The sequence below is a fragment of the Aotus nancymaae genome, unplaced genomic scaffold, assembly GCF_030222135.1.
Source record: "Aotus nancymaae isolate 86718 unplaced genomic scaffold, 86718_ANA_hifiasm-v0.15.2.pri h1tg000059l, whole genome shotgun sequence".
In the NCBI taxonomy this organism is placed as follows: domain Eukaryota; kingdom Metazoa; phylum Chordata; class Mammalia; order Primates; family Aotidae; genus Aotus; species Aotus nancymaae.
The window spans coordinates 4,461,839-4,485,137 of NW_026988473.1; the positions used below are offsets into that span (position 1 = coordinate 4,461,839).

General features: G+C 49.0%; 1 protein-coding gene across 2 annotated transcripts; it reads right to left on the minus strand.

The window, feature by feature from the left end:
• Positions 1-1,647: 1,647 nt before the first annotated feature.
• DPF2 (double PHD fingers 2) lies at positions 1,648-18,860 on the minus strand. 2 transcript variants are annotated; one of them, XM_012462991.2, is made up of 12 exons: positions 18,795-18,860; positions 12,851-13,011; positions 12,324-12,431; positions 11,834-11,997; positions 9,549-9,641; positions 9,316-9,394; positions 8,763-8,804; positions 7,584-7,721; positions 7,329-7,457; positions 7,019-7,131; positions 4,435-4,516; positions 1,648-2,944 (listed from the first exon to the last, which is right to left on the minus strand). In XM_012462991.2, exons 1-12 carry the CDS (start codon positions 18,824-18,826, stop codon positions 2,868-2,870), a joined length of 1,218 nt encoding a protein of 405 aa, XP_012318414.1. In that variant the 5' UTR covers positions 18,827-18,860; the 3' UTR covers positions 1,648-2,867. The 2 variants fall into 2 exon arrangements, with proteins under 2 accessions (XP_012318414.1, XP_012318415.1); XM_012462992.2 differs by lacking the exon at positions 8,763-8,804.
• Between the last annotated feature and the right edge of the window lie 4,439 nt (positions 18,861-23,299).

Consider the following 23,299-nt stretch of genomic DNA (forward strand, 5'->3'; position numbering starts at 1 on the left):
CGTGAGGGCCGCCGAGCTGACTTTGGGTCCCAAAGGCTTCTTGGCCCTGACCCTAGGACTCCTCGGCTTCTTCGTCTACCAAGCAGGGCTAACTGCCCTCACAGAGTTGTTTTGGGAAAACGATGAAAAGAGAAAATGGATGCAAGCTTTAAGCCACACAAAAGCTGGTTACCATGGACAGCGCTGGCTTGAGTCTGTCGGCCACGGAAACACTCCTTGCCTGGGCCAGTTCCGATTTAGGACGAGTAAGCACTAATTTTTATTAGATTTGGTACTTTACAAGATTGAAGTTCCTAAACGACGCCAGGGAAGGCGTCGTTGCCTTCCCTGCTAACCTTCATTCCCGAATTAAATGCAGACCTCTTGACCTGCAGTCCAGTTGCTCTCCAGCCTCGCTGTGCCCTCTGCATCCTCTGCCTTCCTCACAGGCTTCCGTATACACCATCCTACAGGCTGCGGACACCAACCAACTCTCCCAGTCCCATCCCAAATCCCACCTCTCGCTACCCCCTCCCAAATTCTGTCACTTACGCCTTCTACAGTGTTCTTATTTTGCACATTTCTTCTCTGGCTCTTAGACTACTCAGCCGCCAAAGAGCATTCATTGCTTTACTCCCTCTCCGCCTGACCACTTCAGTGGAAAAGCATGAGGATGGGCTTCTCACACAATCCCCAGCCCACAGCACCCTACTTATGTACTGAACATAAAAGCGCAGGCCTACGTCTTCCAATAGGCAACGATGGCTTTCAAAATGTTCTAGGAAAAAAACAGGATACTTCAGGGGGCCCATAACTGCTTGATTCAAATCTTTCCTTTAAAAACAACAAAGTTAGATTTCTAAAACACACACTGAAGACATACACGCTGCCATATGTCATGTCATATGAACATGCCAGCTGTCGATATGTTCACTTTGGCTTCAGGGAAACTCACTTTATGCACATCAACGTGCCTTGGGAAAGCTGTCCCCTCCACTCTTCATTCTTTCCCGCAGTGAAGCCAGACCCCAGCCCAGATTCCCCTGTCCCTCTGAGGGAAGAGACGCCCCCTCCCCGGCTCTGCTCTGGCATCCTGGGGACAGGGCCCGCCGGCCCCCACTCGGCCTGGCCACTTCCCTGCCTCTGCAGGCGGTTCAGGCCCTGGGGCACTTGCTCTGGCCTGGAGGCACTGCAAGCAACGGAGGGCACACAGACCCTGCTCCTCCCATGGAGATGTCATTAGTCTGCTTATTAATTCTTTTGTAAACTTGTATATAAACTTCTGGTCTCGTTTTAAATATCTGAGATTGCAAGGTCAACCATTATAAATCTGTCACCACTTTTCATCTATGTATCCAAGTCTAGCAGAATTTTCTGCAAACCAACTGAAACACAAAAATAGGATGCTAAAGTTTTTAACCCAAATTTTGTATTGATCAAAAACAGCTTCATTGTTCTTTATAACAAAAAACTGTTATAAATTTGAATTTATGTAACAAATTAAAACTAACAAAATAACCAATTTTATATCCTCTTTAAATATTGGAGTTCGACAAAAGAAATTTAATTTTGGGGGAAAAAAGCTGTATTTCAGAATGTTTTTAAAAATCACCATAAATCTTAGGATGCAATGGAGCAAGGCAGGAGATAAATCATCCAGCAGAGGGCTCTGTGTAAAAACATTTATTTTTACTAATGTTTAGAATACAGGAATTAAAGAAAAAAGACACCTCAACTCCAAAGCGACAGTGAGTTAGGGCCTGCCCGCGGCCAAGGGGGAAGACTACTCCAGGGTGTCCTGGCATGGACTGTCCCCCCACTACTTAATGTCAGTGCCACTAAGCAGAAAACTTGAGGAATTAGGGTGTAAAGACCTTACCAGCTGCTAGCGAGCGTGCAAGGGAAGAAAGGGATGTCTATGTGGCTTCCCCATGAGCTGAGAGCCAGGATACACGGGGCAGGTGGCAGAGGCTCCCAATTCAGTTAAGGGCAGGAGGCTGAATGCCCAGGTCCAGGAAGAACAAAAAGGGGATTTTGGAGGTAGGCTTCTTTGTCTTGTTAAAAAACAGGCACATTATCTATCTCCCTGTGGCCCCCGAGCTGCTGGCCTGGCCCCCTGATCCTTCCCCTCTCCTCACAAAACCAAAAGGAGTAAGAAGGGAGGCAGAAGATGAGAAATTCTAAGGGTGGGCAATGCTTCGGTCACTGGAGACCACCCATGACAGCGAGCCAATAGAGCACTGGGAAGAACAAGGTGAAGCTGCTACTCCCCCTAGGGTGGGGTGAAGTGGGACAGGGCAGAGCCAGGAGGGTGACTGAGAACATCCTGACTTTAGCAAAGAACCCTATGTAGCAGGAAGACAGGGCCGCATAGAGCCACTCTGGAGGAAAGAGGTGAGGCTAAGTGGCACAGGGGCATGGAAAGCTCCTTGTGGACCTGGCCTCAGCCTGTTCTCTCCCAGCTGCCTCAGACAGAGGCCCTGGCCTGGCTCGCCTCTGGGGGAAGGGAAAACTCTGGACACCAGAGTGGAGGCAGAACAGAGAAGTGAGCTGCTCTCCCACTCTTTCTAGGAGGACACTGTTTGAACCCTGTGATCACCAGGGCCTGGGCCCAAGGCAAGCAGAGTGAATGCACTTCACGGAGAGCAGAAACTAGGCCCATAGCTACGCCTTGGGGCAGCGTGTTGCTCCTTTCTCCCTGAGGGCCGGGGCAAGAAGTGGTCAGAGCTGCCACCTCAGCTTGCAGCTGCCAAAGGCAGGCTGGCACAACCACCCCAAGGTTCTCTGGACTTGTGAAGGAGAAGAGGAAGAAGGAACAAGTGGGTATGAAAAATGAAGTGGAGGAGAGAAACAGCCTTAGATATGTTGGGGAGCAGGGGGTGGCCACATCAAGAGGAGTTCTGGTTCTGGTAGATGGAAGCTTTCTCCTTCAACAGGTCCAGACACAGGTGGCAGCTCCAACTTCCTGCAGAGAAGCAAAATGGGGTCAGGATGGGTCCCACACAATCGCCACCTGCTTGCAATTTCTCAGCACTCGATACCCCATCTCTATAGCAGGATCAAACCACTGTGCTTAGCCTAAAAAAAAATCCCTTAAAAATGCAAAAACTGGCTGGGTGCTGTGGCTCATGCCTGTAATCCCAGCACTTTGGGAGGCTGAGGCGGATGGATCATTTGAGCCCAGGAGTTTGAGACCAGCCTGGGCACTATGGCAACACCTGTAGTCCCAGGTACTCAGGAGGCTGAGGTGGAAGGATTACTGGATTACCTGAGCCCAGGGGAGTGGAGGCTGCAGTGAGCTGAGATCATGCCACTCCACTCCAACCTGGGCAACAGAGCAAGACCCTGTCTCAAAAACAAAAAGAAAAAAAGTAAAAACCATTCTTAGCTTGCAAGCTATTTAAGCTGGCTGTGGCTGGATGTGGTCTATAGGTTGTAGCTTGTAGCCTGCTGCCCCTGACCTAGAACATGTAATACTTCCAGGGGTTGCCCCTCAACTGCCTTAACACTCCAGTGAGTACACTCGGGCCTGCAGCTCTCCACCACCTCAATGTCCCCCAGAACTTTAATAGGAAAGTCATTCTGTAATACAGATCATCTGTTTGATGGTTAAAAAAATCAAAACACAACAAAACATAAACATGCTACTTCTCCTGAAAGCAGATTTGTAAGCTGGGCCTGATAGAAGCTGAGTGCTCCCCTGCAGCTGCTAAAGGACTCTCAGACTTTGTCAGTGGCCTCATTCTCTAGAGGGGTGACAGGAGTTTGACCAATATGTTACAAGTCAGCTTACATCACACAATGAAACACTTTCTCTTGCCTGTAATTCTGGCCCATATCATTCATGCACAGTAACCGCTCCTGGTCGTTTGTGTTCTGAGTAAGCTCCTGAATTTCTGTACAGTTGTTGTTTATGCACAAAAATTCAGCTGGAAGGGGACTTGTGGAGATGCAACCAATTCTTGGTGCCACCACTGGTTTAAGGGAATAGCTTCCATAAACTTGGACCATTATTAATAAAGTAAGTTATGGGAGAAGCAGCCTGACCCATTCAGCCTCCAAGATCAAGTCCCTTCCCAATCCAGAAGGGGAAGGGAGAGGAAATAAACACTCAAATCTATCAAGTTTCAAGAGTTGATTATAGAAGCTTCACATCAGATAATCTACCAATTGAGTTTCCTGGACTGGTTGGAAGAAAATAAATCATTCCTTCTGGGTGACTGATCTCAGCTCAGCATCTCCTTTCTGCTGGGCTACTCATTTTCTGTTGTAAAGGTAACTGATAATGTGCAAACACTAAACCCTTTAAGCTGAAATGTTAGGAAGGCATTCTAAACTGAGCCAAGGCAAGGTGCCCTACTCCCTAATTTGGAAGAATATATAGCTGAAAACATAAAGAACATAGAACTTAAGTGTTTTCCAAATTGTTCTGAGTAAAAGATCTGGGCAACTTACCTTCAGGGGGCTCAGACATGGATGGGGTGAGACAGTACATGTGGTAGCCACGATCGCAGTCATCACAGAAGAGCAGCTGGTCCTAAAGTAGGCAAGAGGGAAGAGGATGGGGACTGAATGAATGATATGCCTCAGTTAGGCCACTATAGGAGATGCGAGGGCTTCTGTGACACTGCTATTTCCGAGACGTAGGTGGCAGGTAAAAACAGATGTAGTAATCTTATGTAGGAAACCATGCTGTCCATCTCCACCGCAGATCCAGTCACTGTCATCTCTCACCTGGATCCTTTCAGAGCTCCTAATTGATCAAATCGACTCCACTTTTTTTTTTTCCTGGAGCCCAAGCTCTATAGGTATACATTTTTTGAGACAGGTCTTGCTGCCATTCAGGCTGGAGTGCAGTGGTAGAATCACGGCTCACTGCAGCCTTGACCTCCTGGGCCCAAGTAATCCTCCTACCTCAGCCTCTCAAGTAGCGGGGACTACAGGCACACACCACCGTACCCAGCTAATCTTAAAATTTTTTTGGAGCGACAAGGTCTCCTTATGTGCCCAAACTGGTCCTGAATTCCTAGGCTCAAGCAATCCTCCCACCTCAGCCTCCCCAAGTGCTTGGATTACAGGTGTGAGACACCATGCCCAGTGACTACTATTTCTTTTTGAGATAAGATCTCGCTTTGTTGCCCAGGCTGGAGTGCAGTGGTGTGATCATAGCTCACTGCAGCCTCAAACTCCTGGGTTCAAGTGATCCTCCCACCTCAGCCTCCCAAGTAGCTGGGACTACCGTGTGTGCCACCACACCTGAGTAATTTTTAAATATTTTATGGAGACAAGGTCTCCCTATGTTGCTCAGGCTGGTCTTGAATTCCTGGGCTCAAGCAATCCTCCCACCTTGGCCTCTCAAAGTGTTGAGATTACAGGCATCAGCCTCCATCCTTGTCCCTACAGTCTACCCTCCACACAGCAGCCAAAGCAATCTTTTTAAAATACAGGACAAGGGCCAGGCATGGAGGCTCATGCTTATAATCCCAACACTGTGGGAGACTGAAGCAGGTGGATCACCTGAGGTTAGGAGTTCGAGACCAGCTTGGCCAACATGGTGAAACCCCATCTCTACTAAAAATTGGCCAGGTGTGGTGGCGGGTGCCTATAATCCCAATAGGACAATCCCTTGAACCTGGGAGGTGGAGGTTGCAGTGAGCAGAGATTGTGCCATTGCACTCCAGCCTGGGTGACAAGAATAAAACATTGTCTCAAAACAAACAAACAAACAAAAGACAAGGCCAGGCATGGTGGGCTCATGCCTGTAATCCCAGCACTTTGAGAGGCCAGGGTGGGAGGGGTGCTTGAGCTCAGGAGTTTGAAATCAGCTCAGCAACATGGCGAGCCCCTATCTCTACCAAAAACACACAAAAAATAGCTTGAGCTGAAGGGAGGAGGCTGCAGTGAGGTATGATAGTGCCACTGCACTCCAGCCTGAGTGACAGAAAGACCCTGTCTCAAAATAAATAAATAAATACATACATACATAAAGAATAAACAGCCGGGTGTGGTGGTTCACACCTGTAATCCCAGTACTTTGGGTGGCCGAGGCAGGTGGATCACCAGAGGTCATGAGTTCTAGACCAGTCTGGCCAACATGGCAAAACCCCCTCTCTACTAAAAATACAAAATTAACTGGGCGTGGTGGCACATGCCTGTAATCCCAGATACACAGGAGGCTGAGGCAGGAGAACTGCTTGAACCCAGGAGGTGGAGTGAGCCAAGATCACGCCACTGCACTCTAGCCTGGGTGACAGAGCGCGGCTCTGTCTCAAGAACAACAAAATGAATAAATAAATACATAAATAGCCATGTCACTCCCCTGATTAAACCCTTCAACAGTGCCCTGCTGTACTTAGAATAAAACCTAAGGCCCCACAGATCTGGCAGTGCTTACCTCTCTCATCTCATCCTCTACCACTCCCTTCCATGTCCTATCAGCCTTTTCAGTACATCTGGCTTGTCCCACTTAAGGCCTTTGCACTGGCTGGTCCTTTCTCGGGAATGTTCTACCTCCAAAGCTTCTTGACTGGCTCTTTGGCCAATATCACCCAAATTTCAACACCAGCATCACCCTCCCAGAAGAGCTGTATCTGACCGTCAAAATAAATCACTTATTGCCAAACTAAGTGATTCTTTCAAAGTTAAAAAAAAAAAGAAAAAACAAAACAAAACAAACACTTATCTAATTATTCTCTGCCACATTACTGGTTTCACCTTTTTCATGGCACATCACACAAATCTCACACCCTTGCTTACTGTTGTTCCCTTAAGAATGTAAATCTCATGAGGCAGGGACCTTGTTTGTCTTGTATGGTATCTTTAGTGCCTAGAACAGTGTCTGACATAAAATCGGCACTCAATATGTATCTGGCAACGAATTAGAGTTCTGACTGAGATGCTGGGGAGGGGGCGTGTGGCGTGTGGCATGTGGAAGGGTTCTTGCTCCCTTTTTAAAAGGAATTTCACTTTAGAGGGAACCATGCAAACCACAGTAAGAGCCCAGAAGGAGCCATGCTGAGGAGCGGGTGGGGATACACACGTCATTCTCAGAGGTGCCGCAGATGTTGCAACATTTGCACTCGATGCACTGCCAGCGGTATGTCTTCACTGCCGCCATCATCACGGGGGTAAACTGGAGGCAAGATGGGTGCCCTGTAGTGGGAGAAGTGACTGAGACCAACAATCGGAAATGCAGGGGGAAGAAAGGAGCTCCTGCCTGTGGCTGCATCTTCTCCTGGTCAGGAAAAGTGAGGTGGGCTGGTTGATTATGATGCCACTAGAGGCCAGCAAGCCAAGAGCCCCTTGGCGACTGGACACAGCAGCAGCCTTCTCTTTCCAGGAGGCGGTACCTGAGCGGCCACAGTCAGAACAGGACACCAGCTCCTCGGGTTGTCCCGTCTTCTTGTTAATCTTTGAGTCCCCCAGGCAGAAGTCACAGTAGTTGTTGGGCAAGGCCAATCCATCAGGACCCTTTTTGGCTACAGAGAGAAAGAGTTTTGATGACGCCCATGGGAGTACCTGAGCCACTTAACACCCATGCAAGGAGTGGTTTTCATAACCAGGCCAACTCCTGCTTGCCCACCACTTCTGACACCTCAGCTTACATTTCTGCTCCTCAGACCTCTGGGAAACAGGAGTGGGTGGTTGGGAGTCTTCCTTGTCCTCGCCCTCCTCCTCAGCCAAGTGGGAGTGGGCATAGTGGTAACTGAGGCCTGGTCGGTTCTTGTAACGTTTTCCACAAACTGAGTAGGGAAAAGATTGCAGAGAAAGGTGTTAGGATGTAAGAGTGCTACATCCCCACTTCAGCAAGCTGTGGGGGCTCCACCTGAGGCAGAGGGCAACCATCCCTTCCCTAGCAGCTCTGCTCTGGGACAGGCCTTAGTGATGGTCCCTTCCCCTCAGCCAGAAGCATTAGGCTCCAGGGCTCTCTAGCTTCTGGGGCTCTTTTCCCTCCTGAACTTCAACCCCATGGCCACCACTGCTCTTCCATGTTGGCTTTTGGGGGGCTTAGCCCTCGCCCCATCACCAGTTAGTTGCTCTGGGATACAGTAACAGTCTAGGGTGCTCCGAGTCAGGAAGGGAAAGGATATTCCTACAGGTCTTTGGCATGGCAGGAAGGGAGCAAAGTGGGTAAGACTCCAAACTTTTCTACTCCTCAGTAAATGTGGGAGGCTCATGCTACCCCACACAGACCATGGAGCCCATCTCTACTGAATGTGGGTAAACAAGCAGGGGTTTCTTGGGGATTTCTTATCATTGAAGCCAGTTGGGCAGCTGGTCCCCAAAGAAATTCAAACACACTCCCACATAAGTGCCAGGTCCAGGACCTCCAACCAGCAAGGAAAGCAGATCCCCACGAGGCATTCTGTCATCTTGAGAAGTGATACCAAGAAGGGCAAGGGGGCCAGAAGGAAAGGAATGGGGAGAGAGGATGGCAAGAGGAGGTGGTGGGGCAGTGGGGAACATGAGCTGACCACTAGGTGCCTGATTTGGGGAGGTAGCGGAAGGATCTGACTGTAATGGACTCCTGATAATGCTTCTGAAGCCACCCCATGCACTGGGCTGACCAGCTCTAGGAGCAGGTTTGTGGGAGACAAGCAATGGTAAAGGCAGCTTCCAGGACTTTGAGGAGTGGAGCACAGCAGAAGTTCCACTGCTCCTAGCCCCACGCCATTCCAGAGATTTTAAAGCTAGCATCCCAGGAAATGAGAAAGGCAAGAGGAACAAGGGAAGAGGGAAAAAGGGATAGGAAAACCAAAAGTCTGAAAAGTTGAGAGAGCTACCTCTCTGGGGCGCTTTCGAGGTATGCTTTTGTTTGAAACTATCTGAAAGACAGAAAGAAAAGTCATGAGAAGAAGGCCTTGATACACTTGAGACAGGAGCAGCAGCAGCAGGAAAGCAGAACAAACGAGAGAGAAACCCCAGCGGCGATGGTGCTCCCAGGGTGGAGGGACAGAAGTGGGGCAAGCCAGAGAGAAAGAAAAAGAGAACAGACGTTGAAAAACTCAGTGTCAGACCCCTGGGGCCCTGGCTTAACTGAGGCCAGGAGGCCTGCAGGCTGTCTGCTGAGAGACCAACCCTGCCTGCTGTGGCCCCCACAAGCAACCCCACCCCAGAGGATGGCAGAAATCTTTCCCAGAGCATGCAGGTCCCACCCGTCATATAGCAGGGACCCAGGCCTCCCAGGGGTCTCAGAAGGAACCAGTCAGCAGGCAGGACAAGAACCCAGGCTTGTTTTAATACTCTAGGCAAAAACACAACCCTCCCTCCTCTCATATCCTGAGCAGGAGCTAGGGCCAAGGCAAAGTTTACCCCACCCACTTGTGAGGCACTCACTGTCACAGGCATAGGGCTTATCCCGATCCTCCAGGATGGAAGCATCCAGCTTCTTACGGGCACTGCCCACACCCTTACCCTGCCAAGAAGAGCAAAGAGACACCCGTACTGTGGCAGCTGGGCCTAAGGAGTTAAGACTCTTCTGGAAGTGGCTACTAATCTCACTTGAAATAAAACAAGGAATTCCCCAGGCCACCCCGTCCCGAGATGCAGGCAACACGCTGGCCCCTCACCTTGGATTTCCCCTTTCCCCGACGCTTGGGAGTATCTTCTTCATAGTCTTCATCATCGAGGTCATCCAGGAAGTCATCTGGTTCTAGGATCCGCTGAGTGGACAGGAGGGTTAGCATGGGTAGAAATACGTGCATCCAAAAGCTCCCCTATGATGAGATTGGCCAAGGCCGCCCAGAACCTCCCATGACCTGGTCCCACCCATACCAGCCTCATTCCTCACCACTGCCCTATAGGCACCCTACAGTTCTCCTCCTGCTCCCTTCCATACTTTGGGATTTCCTTCCCCTGTGTTTCACCTTGTTTCCTTAGCATGAAATGCTTTCCCCACCATGCCACATGGCCAAATCAAATAGCATGCTTCCATAAAGTTTGCCCTGATACCCCAAGTAGCCACACCTTCTCCTGCCTCTGACTGGCCACCCTGGGAGCACATTATTGGTGGTTCTGTTCTGACACTCACGTCCTAGTTTAAATGAAAGTGTTGTTGCTTATTTGTGTGACCTTATGGAAAGTTTTTAAACTGCTTTGTTTTCAGCCTGTCTGTGAAATGGGGAACACAGGATCTACTCCACAAGGTTGTACAGACTAAAGGAGAAAGGGCATGAATAAGCATTTTGCCCAGTGCTAGCATCTTTATAGCTCTTATTTTTATATATAGTCTTATCTTCTCTGTTGGCAGAGACCAAGTCTGCTTTGCTGTGTAACCTCAGAGACCAAAAAACTTTGTGACACAAACTTTTGTGACAGAAGAGTAAAGTAGGGGCCGGCGTGGTGGCTCATGCCTGTAATCCCAGCACTTGGGGAGGCTGAGGCGGGCGGACCAAGAGGTCAGGCGGATTAAGAGGTCAGGAGATCGAGACCATCCTGGCCAACCTGGTAAAACCCTATCTCTACTAAAATACAAAAAATTAGCCAGGTGTGGTGGTAAGTGCCTATAGTCCCAGCTTCTTGGAACGCTGAGGCAGGCGAATCGCTTGAACCCAGGAGGTGGAGATGCAGTGAGCTGAGATCGTGCCACTGCACTCCATCCTGGTGACAGAACAAGACTCTGTCTCAAAAAAAAAAAAAGAGTAAAGTATTCAGGGATAAAAGTTTGTTCCTGACGCTCCCCTAGACAGGGCCTCCCTCTGTTACCCAGGCTGGAGTGAAGTAGCGTGATCAGAGCTGCAGCCTCAATCTACTGGGCTCAAGCAATCCTTCCACCTTGGCCTCCCGAGTAGCTGGGACTGCAGGTGTGTACCACCGTGCCCAGAGACAAGGTCTTGCTATGTTGCCTAGACTGAAAGTTTTTGATATATGCATCTTCCTCTCAAATGGTTTAGCAAAGTTAGATAAGGTAAATGTGGCAAAATGTTAAACTGATAAATCTAGGTAAGGAGTACATAGGATTTCAGCCGGGCACAGGGCTTACGCCTACAATCCCAGCACTTTGGGAGGCAGAAGCAGGCGATCACCTGAGGTCAGGAGTTGGAGACCAGCCTGACCAACATGGAGAAACCTCAACTCTACTAAAAATACAAAATTAGCTGGGTGTGGTGGTGCATGCCTGTAATCCCAGCTAGTTGGGAGGCTGAGGCAGGAGGACCCGGGAGGTGGAGGTTGCAGTGAGCCAAGATTGCACCATGGCACTCCAGCCTGGGCAACAAAGGTGAAACTGTTTCAAAAAAAAAAAAAAAGAGAGTATATGGGATTTCACTGACTACTATTGCACCTCCCAGTTTTAATTTTTTTGTTGTCCAGGCTGGAGTGCTGTGGCAAGATCACAGCTCACTGCAGTCTTGAACTCCCAGGCTCAAGCGACTCTCCCACCTCAGCTTCCCTAGTAGCTGGGACAACAGCAAGCCACTATGCCCGGCTAATTTTTAAAAATTATTTTTTGTAGAGATGGGGTCTCATTTTGTTGCCACGCTGGTCTTGAACTCCTAGGCTCAAGCAATCCTCCTACATTGGCCTCCCAAAATGCTGGGATTACAGGCATGAGCCACTGCACCTGGCCTATTTTAATTTTTTAAATGAAAATTATATATACATATAATAATAACCTTCTGTGATAAAAGTGGATGAATGAGTGAGAGTCTATACTTAGAAGGAGCAGAAAAGTCTAAATGGCAATGGAGAAGTCAGTCAGTATTGACAATAATCAGGGATGGAAGTAAGAACAGAACTGCAGGGGCCTGCTTCCTGGACCACAGCTTCTGTTTTGGTTCTAGAAACTGGGTGGCCCCCAGTGAAGAGGAGGCTCATTTCCATCAAAGCTCCCTGAGCCACAGGGATAATCTTGTACCTTTCGTGCTCGACTGTTGGTCACAGGAAACTCGCCCAGGCTGTCATCATCAACTCGGGGATCTGGGGCACCTCGCTTCTCCAGGGGGTCAGTGCGCAACAGAGCCTCTAAACTACTGCCATCCTGAGAGATCAGCCCCTCCTTCTTCAGGGTCTGGTCTGTGTCTGCAAGCAAGGTCAGGATGAAGCAAGGCTCAGAAGGGCTGAAAGCAGACTGCTCTGAGTCCACATAATTTTGGGGCTTACCAAAGGTAAGTCACTGTCTTCTGTTCTCTGGATGCCCAGGAATGAAGACACCCTAGTTCAACTGGCACCATAACGTACCTGTTTATCTGTCTCCCCTACTAGACTAAGCTCCTTAAAGGAAAGAATCATAATCATATTTATTTGAGTATAGTTAATATCTAGCACTGGGCCTGGTATATCACGGTGATTAGCAGGCTCTCACCATGCAGCAGGCCACACCTCCGCTCAGGAAGTATGTGCCTTACCTGGCTTAATAGATGGGAAGGAAAGTCGTGGATCCTCAGGGGGGTGGGCTCGCCGCTTTTTCCGCCAGCGCCGGGCAGGGTAGGAGTACAGCTGTCCAGAGGCCAATCCTGTGGCAGGAAGAAAGACAGAAGTCAGGCCCTAACCCAGTATTAGAAAATAATACCAAATACTCTAAATAAGTAGGCCCCGCTTTGAGTTCTAGAGCAAGGGAGGAATTCTGACACTGAGGGCCTAGGGGGTTAGGTGGAACAGTCTGTGGAAAAGAAAAAGAGACATATAAGTTTAGAAGCCTTGGCTAACACATAGTTCTCCAGACACACAATGGCCTCAGCAGGGCAGAAAACAAAGATGCTGGTATCAACCTATCTGCTTCATCCTCCCTGGGTTTCTAATCACAAGAAGACCATATTCATCCAAAGGCAGAAGGCAATAGGGAAAACCCTATCACCTGTCTCATCACCTAAGATGAGGAGGCTTCTTCCTCCTTATGCTCCTGAGTCCCCTTCTCCCAAGTCTGGACCCTCACCTGGACCCCGGTGTCGCTTTTCCATCCAGATGTAACAATTGCTCTGGGCTACTCCAGTCTGTGAGTCCAAGAAAGGCAGGCGCACGCTGCGCTCAGCACAGAGGCGGGCATTGTAATTGTGGCACTGCTCCATGGCATCTTTGTAGTACTGCTCCCCAAGGCTGCAGGGAAGACAGAAACCAGGTGTGTGTGTTGGAGTGGGGGCATGGGGTGCTGAACTATTCCTCTCCACTACCATCTGCTTCTCTAGAAGGCTCAAGGGACTGGGAGGCTGTCTCTTCCATTCTATTTGCCTCCACTTCTGTCTCATGGGACACCAAGCTCCTTTTCTAGGCCATCATGAGGAATTACTTTTCAAGCAAATTACCATCAGGAACACGATTTCATCATATGTCTAATCAGACTTAAGTCTAACCCCCCAAAGAGGGGGGAGGAACTAATGTTCACTCCATGTGTCTCGCAAGCCCAGCCCTGTGCTGGTTGTTATTTCTCTTAACCCTTACGATGCTGAGAAGCAGAGGACAGTCCCTCCTTGGACACAGAAGCAGATGATAGTCCCTCCTAATCCCTCCTCCCTCCTTCCTAGAATCACATCCCAAATAAACTACATGCACCCACATCCTTGCTTCAGGGTCTGTTCCAGAAGGAAAGAGTTCATCAAGGTCTAGGGGACTTATTAAAATGTATTTAGTAAAGTATGGAAAATCCATACAATGAAATTCTATTTGGCCATAAGAAACAAAGGAAGCTCTTCACATACGGATATTGGACAATCTCAAGTTAACTAGGGAAAAAAAACAAAACAAGGTACATTGCTGAGAAGTGTCAGAGAAAGCTTCATTTATGTAACAAAATGGAAAAGAAACTACAGGTCTGCAGGGAGAAAAACTGGGTGACTAGGCCACTTCCTTCCACATGCCTTTTGATATCTCTTGAATTTTAAAATAGGTTTTTAACCAACTAATTAATTTTATATTCATGGAAGATGTCTACAAGTACCTGAAGTTTCTTGACGCTCTTACTGAGCACCATTACTGATAAGAAACTTGTTTGCTCTAAGGTCCATCTTAGGGTTCTTCCCCACTCTCACAAAATCAAATTATATAGGAAAGAATCTTCTTGGTCTCAAGAGACTCAATTTGAAATCTGAATCAAGGGTAAACACCTTTAAGTGGAAAACTGGAAAACTGAACAGTGCCAGGAGTTATCTGGTTCTATGAAGCATGTATATAGAAGCTATCCTGTTCTCATACTGCAGGGTTTAACAAGCACTTTGGTAATGGAGGTTAAACTAACTCTAACGATTCACACTTATATTCGATCAATCCTTTTTTTTTAAACAGACAAGGTCTCACTATGTTGCTCAAGCTGGGCACAAACTCCTGGACAGTGATCCTCCTGCTTTAGCCTCCCAAGTGTCCAGGAAGAGAGGTGTGCGTCACATTACCTGGCGTCAATCAATCTTAAACCGAGGGCAGAACTGATTTCTTTCTCATCGTATCCACAATACTCATGAAGATGTCTGAGATACAGTCAGACTTGACTTGAGAGTAGACCTGGCTTGCCTGCACGTCACTAGATGAACATGGACATTTAAATAACCCAGGCGGACCTTGGTTACTCTTCTATAGATTGAGGAGGTTGGACCAGATGAGCTTTGACATATTAGGATTTTACGAGAAAGAGCCTGGGTATGAGACATTGAACAGATTCAGTCTCTGGGATTTATGTCCGTAACTCAGGCAACACCAACAACCTCTGCTCTGGAATGTGATGGGGGCCTTCAGTGAGCAGACAACAGACCACTGCATAGTTTAGCATGTGCCCAGCAAGTAAAAAAGACACATATCACATGCAGAGATGGCAATATCTCAAATATAGCCTGGCATGATTCAATGAGCTGTAATAACTGTAATCTGAGGTAGGCACGAATCTTATGCTAGAGAGCAGAATGGAGAAGGCAGCCTCTGTGGGCTTGTCTTTAGGAGGCGGCCACGTCTTCACCACACAGAATAAAATTGGATAAACAAAGCTAAGGCAGCTCCTTTGTTTCTGCTGATGGAAATTAATACTGACACTGGAAGTCAAACGGAAGAAAGGGCCAGGGTGGTGAGGGCTGCAAAGTCAGAGCAAGGAGGCTGGAAACAGTTTTAGGGGAATGGATGAGAGATGTTCTGTCAAAGCTCTTGTGAGCTTTGTGGGATTTCAGAAGGTAAGGCAAACAGTCTTGGGGGTAAAGGGCTGGGAATGAAACACTGAAGCGTATGTGTGGGGAGAATCTGATGAAGAGAGAACAAGACAGAATGAGAGTGAGCTCTTAAGAACTTAAGGGAGGCTGGGCACAGTGGCTCATGCCTATAATTCTAGCACTTTGAGAGGACAAGGCAGGTGGATCTCTTGAGCTCAAGAGTTAGAGACCACCCTAGGCAATATAGTGAGATCTCATCTCTACAAAACGTTAAAAAATAAAAAAATCAGCTAGGCACAGTGGTGCACACCTGTGGTCCTACGAAGTCCCTGGGGGAAATGAGGTAGGGGAATGATTTGAGCCTAGGAAGTTGAGGGTGCAGTAAACCAAGGTTACACCATTGCACTTCAGCCTGGGGGACAGAAGGAGGCTCTATCTCTTAAAACAAAAGAAAAACAACAACAACAACAACAACAAAAACTTAAGGCTCTCGTACCAAGAAATGTCAAGCTAAATTAGCATTGTTCTCTAGATCTTTTTTTTTTAAGACGGAGTCTTAGTCTATTGCCCAGGCTGGAGTGCAGTGGCACGATAGCTCACTGCAACCTCCGCCTTCCAGGTTCCAATGATCCTCCTGCTGCAGGCTCCTGAGTAGCTGAGATCATAGACACACGCCAGCATGCCCAGCTAATTTTTGCATTTTTAGTGGAGATGGGGTTTCACCATGTTGGCCAAGCTGGTCTCAAACTCCTGACCTCATGATCTGCCCGCCTTGGCCTCCCTAAGTGCTGGGATTACAGGCGTGAGCCACCATGCCAGCCTCTAGATCTTGTCTATAGAAAGTTTCAAAACCAATCAGCAGCTACAGCTATACTATTATTTTACTTTCCTAGTAAGAACCCTTAAAGACTTTTTTTTTTTTCTCGAGACGGAGTCTTGCTCTGTTGCCCAGGCTGGAGTGCAGTGGCACGATCTCAGCTCACTGCAACCTCAACCTCCTGGGTTCACGCAATTCTTCTGCCTCAGCCTCCCGAGTAACTGGGACTACAGGCGTGCACCACCATGCCTAATTTTTGTATTTTTAGTAGAGACTGGGTTTCACCACACTGGCCAGGCTGGCCTCGAACAACTGACCTTGTGATTTGCCTGCCTCGGCCTCCCAACGTGCTGGGATTACAGCTGTGAGCCACTGTGCCCAGTCTCTTTTTTTAAAGACAGAGTCTTAAGGTGTCACTCAGGCTGGAGGGCAGTGGTGTGGTATCAGCTCACTGAAACCTCTGCCTCCTGGGTTCAGACAATTCATATGCCTCAGCCTCCTGAGTAGCTGGGACTACAGGTGTATGCCAGCACACCAGGCTAATTTTTATATTTTTAGGAAAGATGGGGTTTCACCGTGTTGGCCAGGCTGGTCTTGAACTCCTGACCTCAAGCGATCCACCCGCTTTGGCCTCCCCAAGTGTTGGGATAACAGGCGTGAGCCACCTTGCTCAGCCAAGATTTTCATTTCTGACATCACATTTGGAAGGGACAGAAATTTACAAATAAAATTCTTCTCCCAGGACAAGTTGCAAGTCAGAAAGATGAGTGGCTGGGTGCGGTGGCTCATGCCTGTAATCCCAACATTTTATGAGGCTGAGACAGGTGGATCACCTCTGAGGTCAGGAGTTTGAGACCAGACTGGCCAACATGTTGAAACCCGCTGGATGTGGTGGTGGGTTGTCTCTCAGCTACTCAGGAGGCTGAGGCAGGAGAATTGCTGGAACCTGGGAGGCCGAGGTTGCAGTGAGCTGAGATGGTGCCACTGCACTCCAGCCTAGGCTGACAACAGCAAGACTCTGTCTAAAAAAAAAGAAAAAGAAAATATGAGCCAGTGGTCCCAACCTCAATGTATAATATCAACTGTCAGAAGACTAGGCACACTATAATCAAGAGAAGTGCCAGAAAAGCATCTCTTTCCGAATGAACTGGAAGAATGGAAGCCCCTTCTTAAAGGGATAATTCTGCGGGAGTACGTATTAATTGTGGTCTGAGGTACTGTATAGCTAGAAACGAGAAGGAGAAAGTTGGTTTCTCATTACTGGCATTCAGGAATTAGTGGCTGGTGATCATAACAATCTCTATAGTTTTTCCAAGAGAAATAAGAAGTCATGCTGTTTAAATGGGAACCCCTCACTTATGACACAACTTGAAAGCACTGGCAACCCTATTTCCCTGAGGAAAGTCTTCCAATACAAAAAGCCTCACTACGTTTAACTCTCAAAACCTAGGCAAGTCTGATATTCCTTCAGTACAAGGGGAATCTTCCTTTTTATTTTTGGAGAAACCCGTGTAAAACATCCCCTTACAATGGGATGAGGGAAGTCAACAAAGACGCAGGGAAACAAAGAACATCTCAGTCAGGAAGGATAACTGGATAAACGGTATACAAACAGTGTCATTTCTAAATTGAGAAAAATGTCAGCCTCAAGAGAGAGCTGGGCAACTGGAGTGGGCAGATCAGAGAGAAAGACAATAGTGTTGGGAGGAGGGTGGCTGAAAGAGACAGCAGGATAGATCAGAAACCAAGTTAAATTAAAATACACACACACACACAGACACACACACACTAGAGGAGGAAAGGCACTTAGCTTAATGGAAGTGGGAAAGCATTCTCAAAGAAAAGGCTTCAGGGCATGAGGGAGAATCAGCTTACTCTTTAAAAGGGCTCTTAGGAAGAGTGGGGCTCAGCCCACGATAAAGACAGATGAGAAGCTCTGAGTCCCTTAGAACAGCTAGCGAACCTTTACTTTGTCATTCAGTCAAAATCCAACACCCCGACTGGACTTCTAGACATCCTCAATTTTCCCACCCTTCCACCAAGCCCAACATACCCATTAAAAGAAGCTCTATTCGCCCAAGGGGCATTAACCCAGTCTAAAACTCGTTCTGATTCTTCTGTAGGAATAAATCAAGTCCCAAAGCATCTTTAACTTACAGGAAGCAGTTCATAGGACAGTGTCCATGGCCCCAACAAATACTAACTTTAACTCTGCTTGATATCTGACTAGCACAATGGTATCGTGTAATAGGAAGAATACCCATTTGGATGTCCCTTTAGGCTACTAAGTTGTCCTGAACGACTTCGGTCCAGCTGCAGGTTTTTGATGGCTGCTACTGGACGGCGCCAAGGCCCGCTCCCCTGAAGTTCCTTCCCTTCTTGTATCCGCTCCTCGATAAATTCTTCCCAAGAATATTTGCAGTCTTAGGTACCTGCCACCCAAGATCCTCCCAAACGTCACGGGGCTGCTTGGAACTAAAACAGCCAGCCCCGCAGTGCACCCCACTGGGGCCGCCGACCCTGTTGCTGCAGCGGACGGGACGGGGCGGTTTGGGCGGCGGACTCGCCAGGGGCCGCCCGGGCCTCAGTCCCGCTCCTCCGGACTGAGGCGTCTGGGGAGAGCACCGGGACGGTGAGTCTCGCGCACAGGCAGGGCGCCATGCTCTAGAAACCGTCAGCCCCGAGGAACGCTCAGGCTACACAGCCCCGCAGGGAGGCCGCCCGTCGAGGCTCCAGTGTGCCCCCATCAGGGCCTCCACAAGTTTCCAAAGAAGCGCAACGTCTTCTCCAGAGTCTCCTGCTGCCCTCCCCACCAGGAGTCGCAACATGGCCTTGCCGGGCATGTCCCTCTCTCCGCCTCCTCTCTTCCCGCACGGCCCCCTACTCTCAGGCCCTTTACAAAACCTGCCGCCCTAGGAGAGAAAGAAACGACCACTCACAGCTTCACTACATTCTCCACCACAGCCGCCATCTTCCCTGCTCCTCTCCCTCGGGCCGGGAGGCCCCAGAGTCCGCAGCGCGCAGGCGCCGGGACCACACGGGTGCACCAGGTTCCTCGCCCTCTGCGCAGGCGCCGCCCGGGCGCGCGCACGAGAGCGAGCACTGAAGAAAGCTTTACGCCTGTCCGCAGGGGCCGGGGAGAAAACGCGTGAAACCGCACGGGAGCCCGACGCGCAGGCGCAACGGGAGACTGGCATGCGACCCGGAGCTCCGGTTGGAGGCCCGCCTCTTCTATCCAGAAGAGCTGGGGTAGGGCGAGGTGGCTTACGCTTGTAATCCCAGCACTTTGGGAGGCCAAGGCGGGTGGATCAGTTGAGCTCAGGAGTTCGAGACCAGCCTGGCCAACATGGTGAAACCCTGCCTCTACTAAAAATAGAAAAATTAGCTGGGCATGATGTCAGGTGCCTGTAATCCCAGCTACTTGGGAGGCTGAGCGGGGAGAATCCTTTGAACCCGGGAAGGCGGAGGTTGCAGTGAACTGAGATTGCACCATTGCACTCCTGCCTGGGATACACAGAGAGACCCCGCCTTTAAAAAAAAAAAAAAAAATAGCTGAGGCCAGTCTCAGTGGCTCCCAGCACTTTCGGAGGCGGAGGCCGAAGGATTGCTTTGAGCTCAGGAGTTTGAGACCAGCCTGGGCAACTTAGGGAGTCCTCGTCTCTACTAAAAATTAAAAAATTACCCGGGTGTGGTGGCATGCGCCTGTGGCCCCAGCTACTCAAGATGCTGAGGTGACCGGATCGTTTGAGCACAGGAGGGTAGAAGCTGAGTGAGCCGTAATCGCACCACTGCACTCCAGCCTGGGCGACAAAGCGAAACTTGTGTCAAAAAAAATAAATAAAATAAACAAACAATAACCCCAGCACGAGTCGACCTTCAACTATCACCTCTTTTCACTCTTTCAAAGCAAATAGGACTCCCTGCCTTGTTTCCAAGTCCTCCTTCCACCCAATTTGTTCCCACCCGTTCACTTGAAACAGCTCCTGTCACCATGACCTCCCTTTCAGCAGAGTTAGAGATGTATTCTCTGTCCTCATGGGCCTATCAACCCCATGACACTGTTGACCATTCTGCTTTTCAAACTCTTCTGCAGATCTTTGAGACGCCGCTCCCTCCTGGTTGTCCTACCCCACTGGCACTTCCTTCCAGTCTCTTCCTCTGCTCAGCCTCTGTCAGAATCCTCAGGGCTTGGTCTTTGGTACTTGTCATCTTTCCAATATACCTTATTTCACCAATTCCAAGATACACATAAATCCCCCCCTTCATTTTAATATTTCAGAAGCAGGACACATCTTACCATTGCTGTGTCTTAAAATCATAGTTAGCAGATGAGAGTTTTTGTCATTCCTAACCCTGTACCAGTATCAAAACATGCAGAATAGGTGTTAGCAGCTTGGAAGAAAAACTCAGAGAAGATGGTAGTGTATTTTTTTTCTGAGACACAGTCTTGCTCTGTTGCCCGGGCTGAAGTGCAGTGGTGTGATCTTGGCTCACTGCAAACTCTGCCTCCCGGGTTCAAGCGATTCTCCTGCCTCAGCTTCCTGAGTAGCTGGGATTACAGGCCTGTGCCACCATGCCTGGCTAATTTTTGTATTTTTAGTAGAGACGGGGTTTCACCATGTTGTCCAGGCTGGTCTCGAACTCCTGACCTCAGGTGATCTGCCCGCCTGAGCCTCCCATAGTGCTGGGATTGTAGGCATGAGCCACTGCGCCCGACCTAAAATTTTTTTAAAAAAATTAGCTGGGCGACCAGGCATGGTGGCTCATGCCTGTAATCCCAACACTTTGGTAGGCCAAGGCAGGTGGATCACTTGAGGTCAGGAGTTCGACACCACCCTGGCCAACGTAGTGAAACCTCGTCTCTACTAAAAATACAAAAATTAGCTGGGCATGGTTCCCGAGAACTAGTTCAGTTGGGGGACTCCCACCCAGGCGGGCTGAAGGTATTCAGAGAGGCAGACACCCGGATAGCCAACAGATTGGATCTCTCCTGGGGACCAACAGCCTGAGAGCCTGCGGGGCTTGCAGCTCTCCAGGACTGAAGGCCCTGAGCAGAGATTCATCCACGTAGTTATTCACTCTTTGACAGGTGATTCTTACTAATGCACAGGTGTTCTACATATACACGTAACTCCAGACTATACCAAGTAGGCAGCTGTTACCCGCCACCACTAAGTACAAACTAAAAGGTATCCTCCACAAAGGAGCCATGGGGGCAGGGTCAACTTAATGTTTCTTAACATGGGGTGGCACAGGCCTGTAATCCGAGCTACTTGGGAGGCTGAGGCAGGAGAATCGCTTGAACCCGGGAGGCGGAGGTTGCAGTGAGCCGAGATCATGCCACTGCACTCCAGCCTGGGCAACAAGAGCAAAACTCCATCTAAAAAAAAGAAAACAAATTAGCTTGTCATGGTAGTGCACACCTGTAATCCCAGCTACTAGGGAGGCTGAGGTGGGAGGATCACTTGAGCCCAGGAGGTTGAGGCTACAGTGAGCCGCTGGAGCCACGGCAATGCACTCCAGCCTGGGCAACAGCCAGACTCCATTTTGAAAAATACCTATATACTATCACCAAAGCTGAACATGCACATACTCTATGACCCCACGAAGTCCACTCCTGGATATATGCACAAGAAAGCTATACAAGAAGCTGAGTGCAGTGCCTCATGTCTTTAATCCCAGTGACTTGAGAGGGTGAGGTGGGAGAGTTGCTTGAGCCCAGGGGTTCGAGACCAGCCTGGGTTGGAGTGCAGTTCAAGACTAGCCCAGGCTGGAGTGCAGTGGTGTGATCTCGGCTCACTGCAACCTCCGCCTCTGGGGTTTCAGTGATTCTCCTGCATCAGCCTCCTGAGTAGCTGGGAGTACAATCGTGCGTCACCATGCCAGCACGCCAGGGTAATTTTTGTATTTTTAGTAGAGATGGGGTTTCTCCATGTTCATTAGGCTGGTCTCCAACTCCTGACCTCAGGTGATCTCCCCCCACTGCATCCCAAAGTGTTGGGATTACAGGCGTGAGCCACAAAGCTTGGCCAGCCAGTCAGTATATTTTTAATAGATTTTTTTTTTTTGAGATGGAGTTTTGCTCTTTTACCCAGGCTGGAGGGCAATGGCACAATCTCAGCTCACTGCAACCTCTGCCTCCCAGATTCAAGAGCTTCTGCCTCAGCCTCCCGAGTAGCTGGAATTACAGGCACATGCCATCATGCCTGGCTAATTTTTGTATTATTAGTGGGGACAGGGTTTTCCCATGTTGGCCAAGCTGGTCTCAAACTTCTGACCTCAGGTGATCCACCTGCCTTGGCCTCCCAAAGTGCTGGGATTAAAGGCGTGAGCCACTGCGCCTGGCCTTTAGTAGATTTTAATCCTTCATTCTTCTTTCATTTCCTCTGCTCCTGTATATAGGGTGCATTGGTGGTAATTTACAATACAGTTCATAGGCTGCAGAATGTTGAGATGGCTGATAAGGGAATTGAGGGAGGAATGGACACCATCCAGAACCCCTGGACTTGGGAGTGGATATGACAATTAACAAGACTTTCAGTTGTCTCCCTTTGGAGAAAGTGAATGTATTCTTGATGAAAGAGGGGTAGATTCGTTATACTAGCTAGGCCAGATATATTGCTGTTGCTGTTTTTTGAAGGCACAGAATAGAATATAGATGACAGTTAGGCATCTAAGACAGTGTGCTGCAGGGACATTTGTCATTTTGTTGATTGTCCAACTATTTCTCTATTTTGGGCAATTCCTTTGTAGGTGGTGTTTGTGGGACGTGGTGTCTAGATAAGCCGAAATGGAAAGGTCCTTCTCTTTACCTTGGATAGCTTGTTTTTTTTTGTTTTTTGTTTTTGAGACGGGGTCTCGCTCTTCTCACCCAGGCTGGAATGCGATAGTGGGATCACAGCTCACTGCAGCCTCCACCTCTCGGGTTTAAACGATTCTCCTGCCTCAGTCTCCCATCTGAGATTACAGGCGCAGACCACCACACCTGACTAATTTTTGTGTTTTTAGTTGAGATGGGGTTTCACCATGTTTGCCAGGCTGGTCTCCAACTTCTGACCTCAGGTGATCCATCCACCTTGACCTCCCAAAGTGCTGGGATTACAGGTATGAGACACTGCACTGGGCCAGCTATCTTATTTTACGGCGGTATCCTGAGTTGTTCATCCAGTGCTTCAGTTGGGCTACCTAGTTCCCTTTCTCCACCCCAACAGGGCAGCCCAGGCCCGGGTGGTTTCCCAGGCCCTTTGGCTGGTGCCTTATGCAGGGTGAGTTGAGAGCACTGGGGACCCAGGACAAGAATGTCCTCCTTCCATGGCTACTCTGGCCTCAGCTCAGGACCAGGGTGAGGTGCTGCCTCCCACTGAGTGAAGCTCTAAGGAAGGTGTCCTTTTTGCTTGTCTGCCCCTCCCCGGAGAGCAGGAGATAAGCTACCGAAGCACTGAGG

What these genes read in the sequence shown, in the direction of transcription:
- DPF2 (XM_012462991.2), bottom strand. Translation starts at nt 18,826, where the DNA reads ATGGCGGCTGTGGTGGAGAATGTAGTGAAGCT. An exon ending in CCAACAGTCGAGCACGAAAG is followed by an intron (nt 9,642 to 11,833) that starts GTACAAGATTAT and finishes CTGTCCACTCAG; the next exon opens with CGGATCCTAGAACCAGATGA. An exon ending in GGGGAAAGGGGAAATCCAAG is followed by an intron (nt 9,395 to 9,548) that starts GTGAGGGGCCAG and finishes TCTTCTTGGCAG; the next exon opens with GGTAAGGGTGTGGGCAGTGC.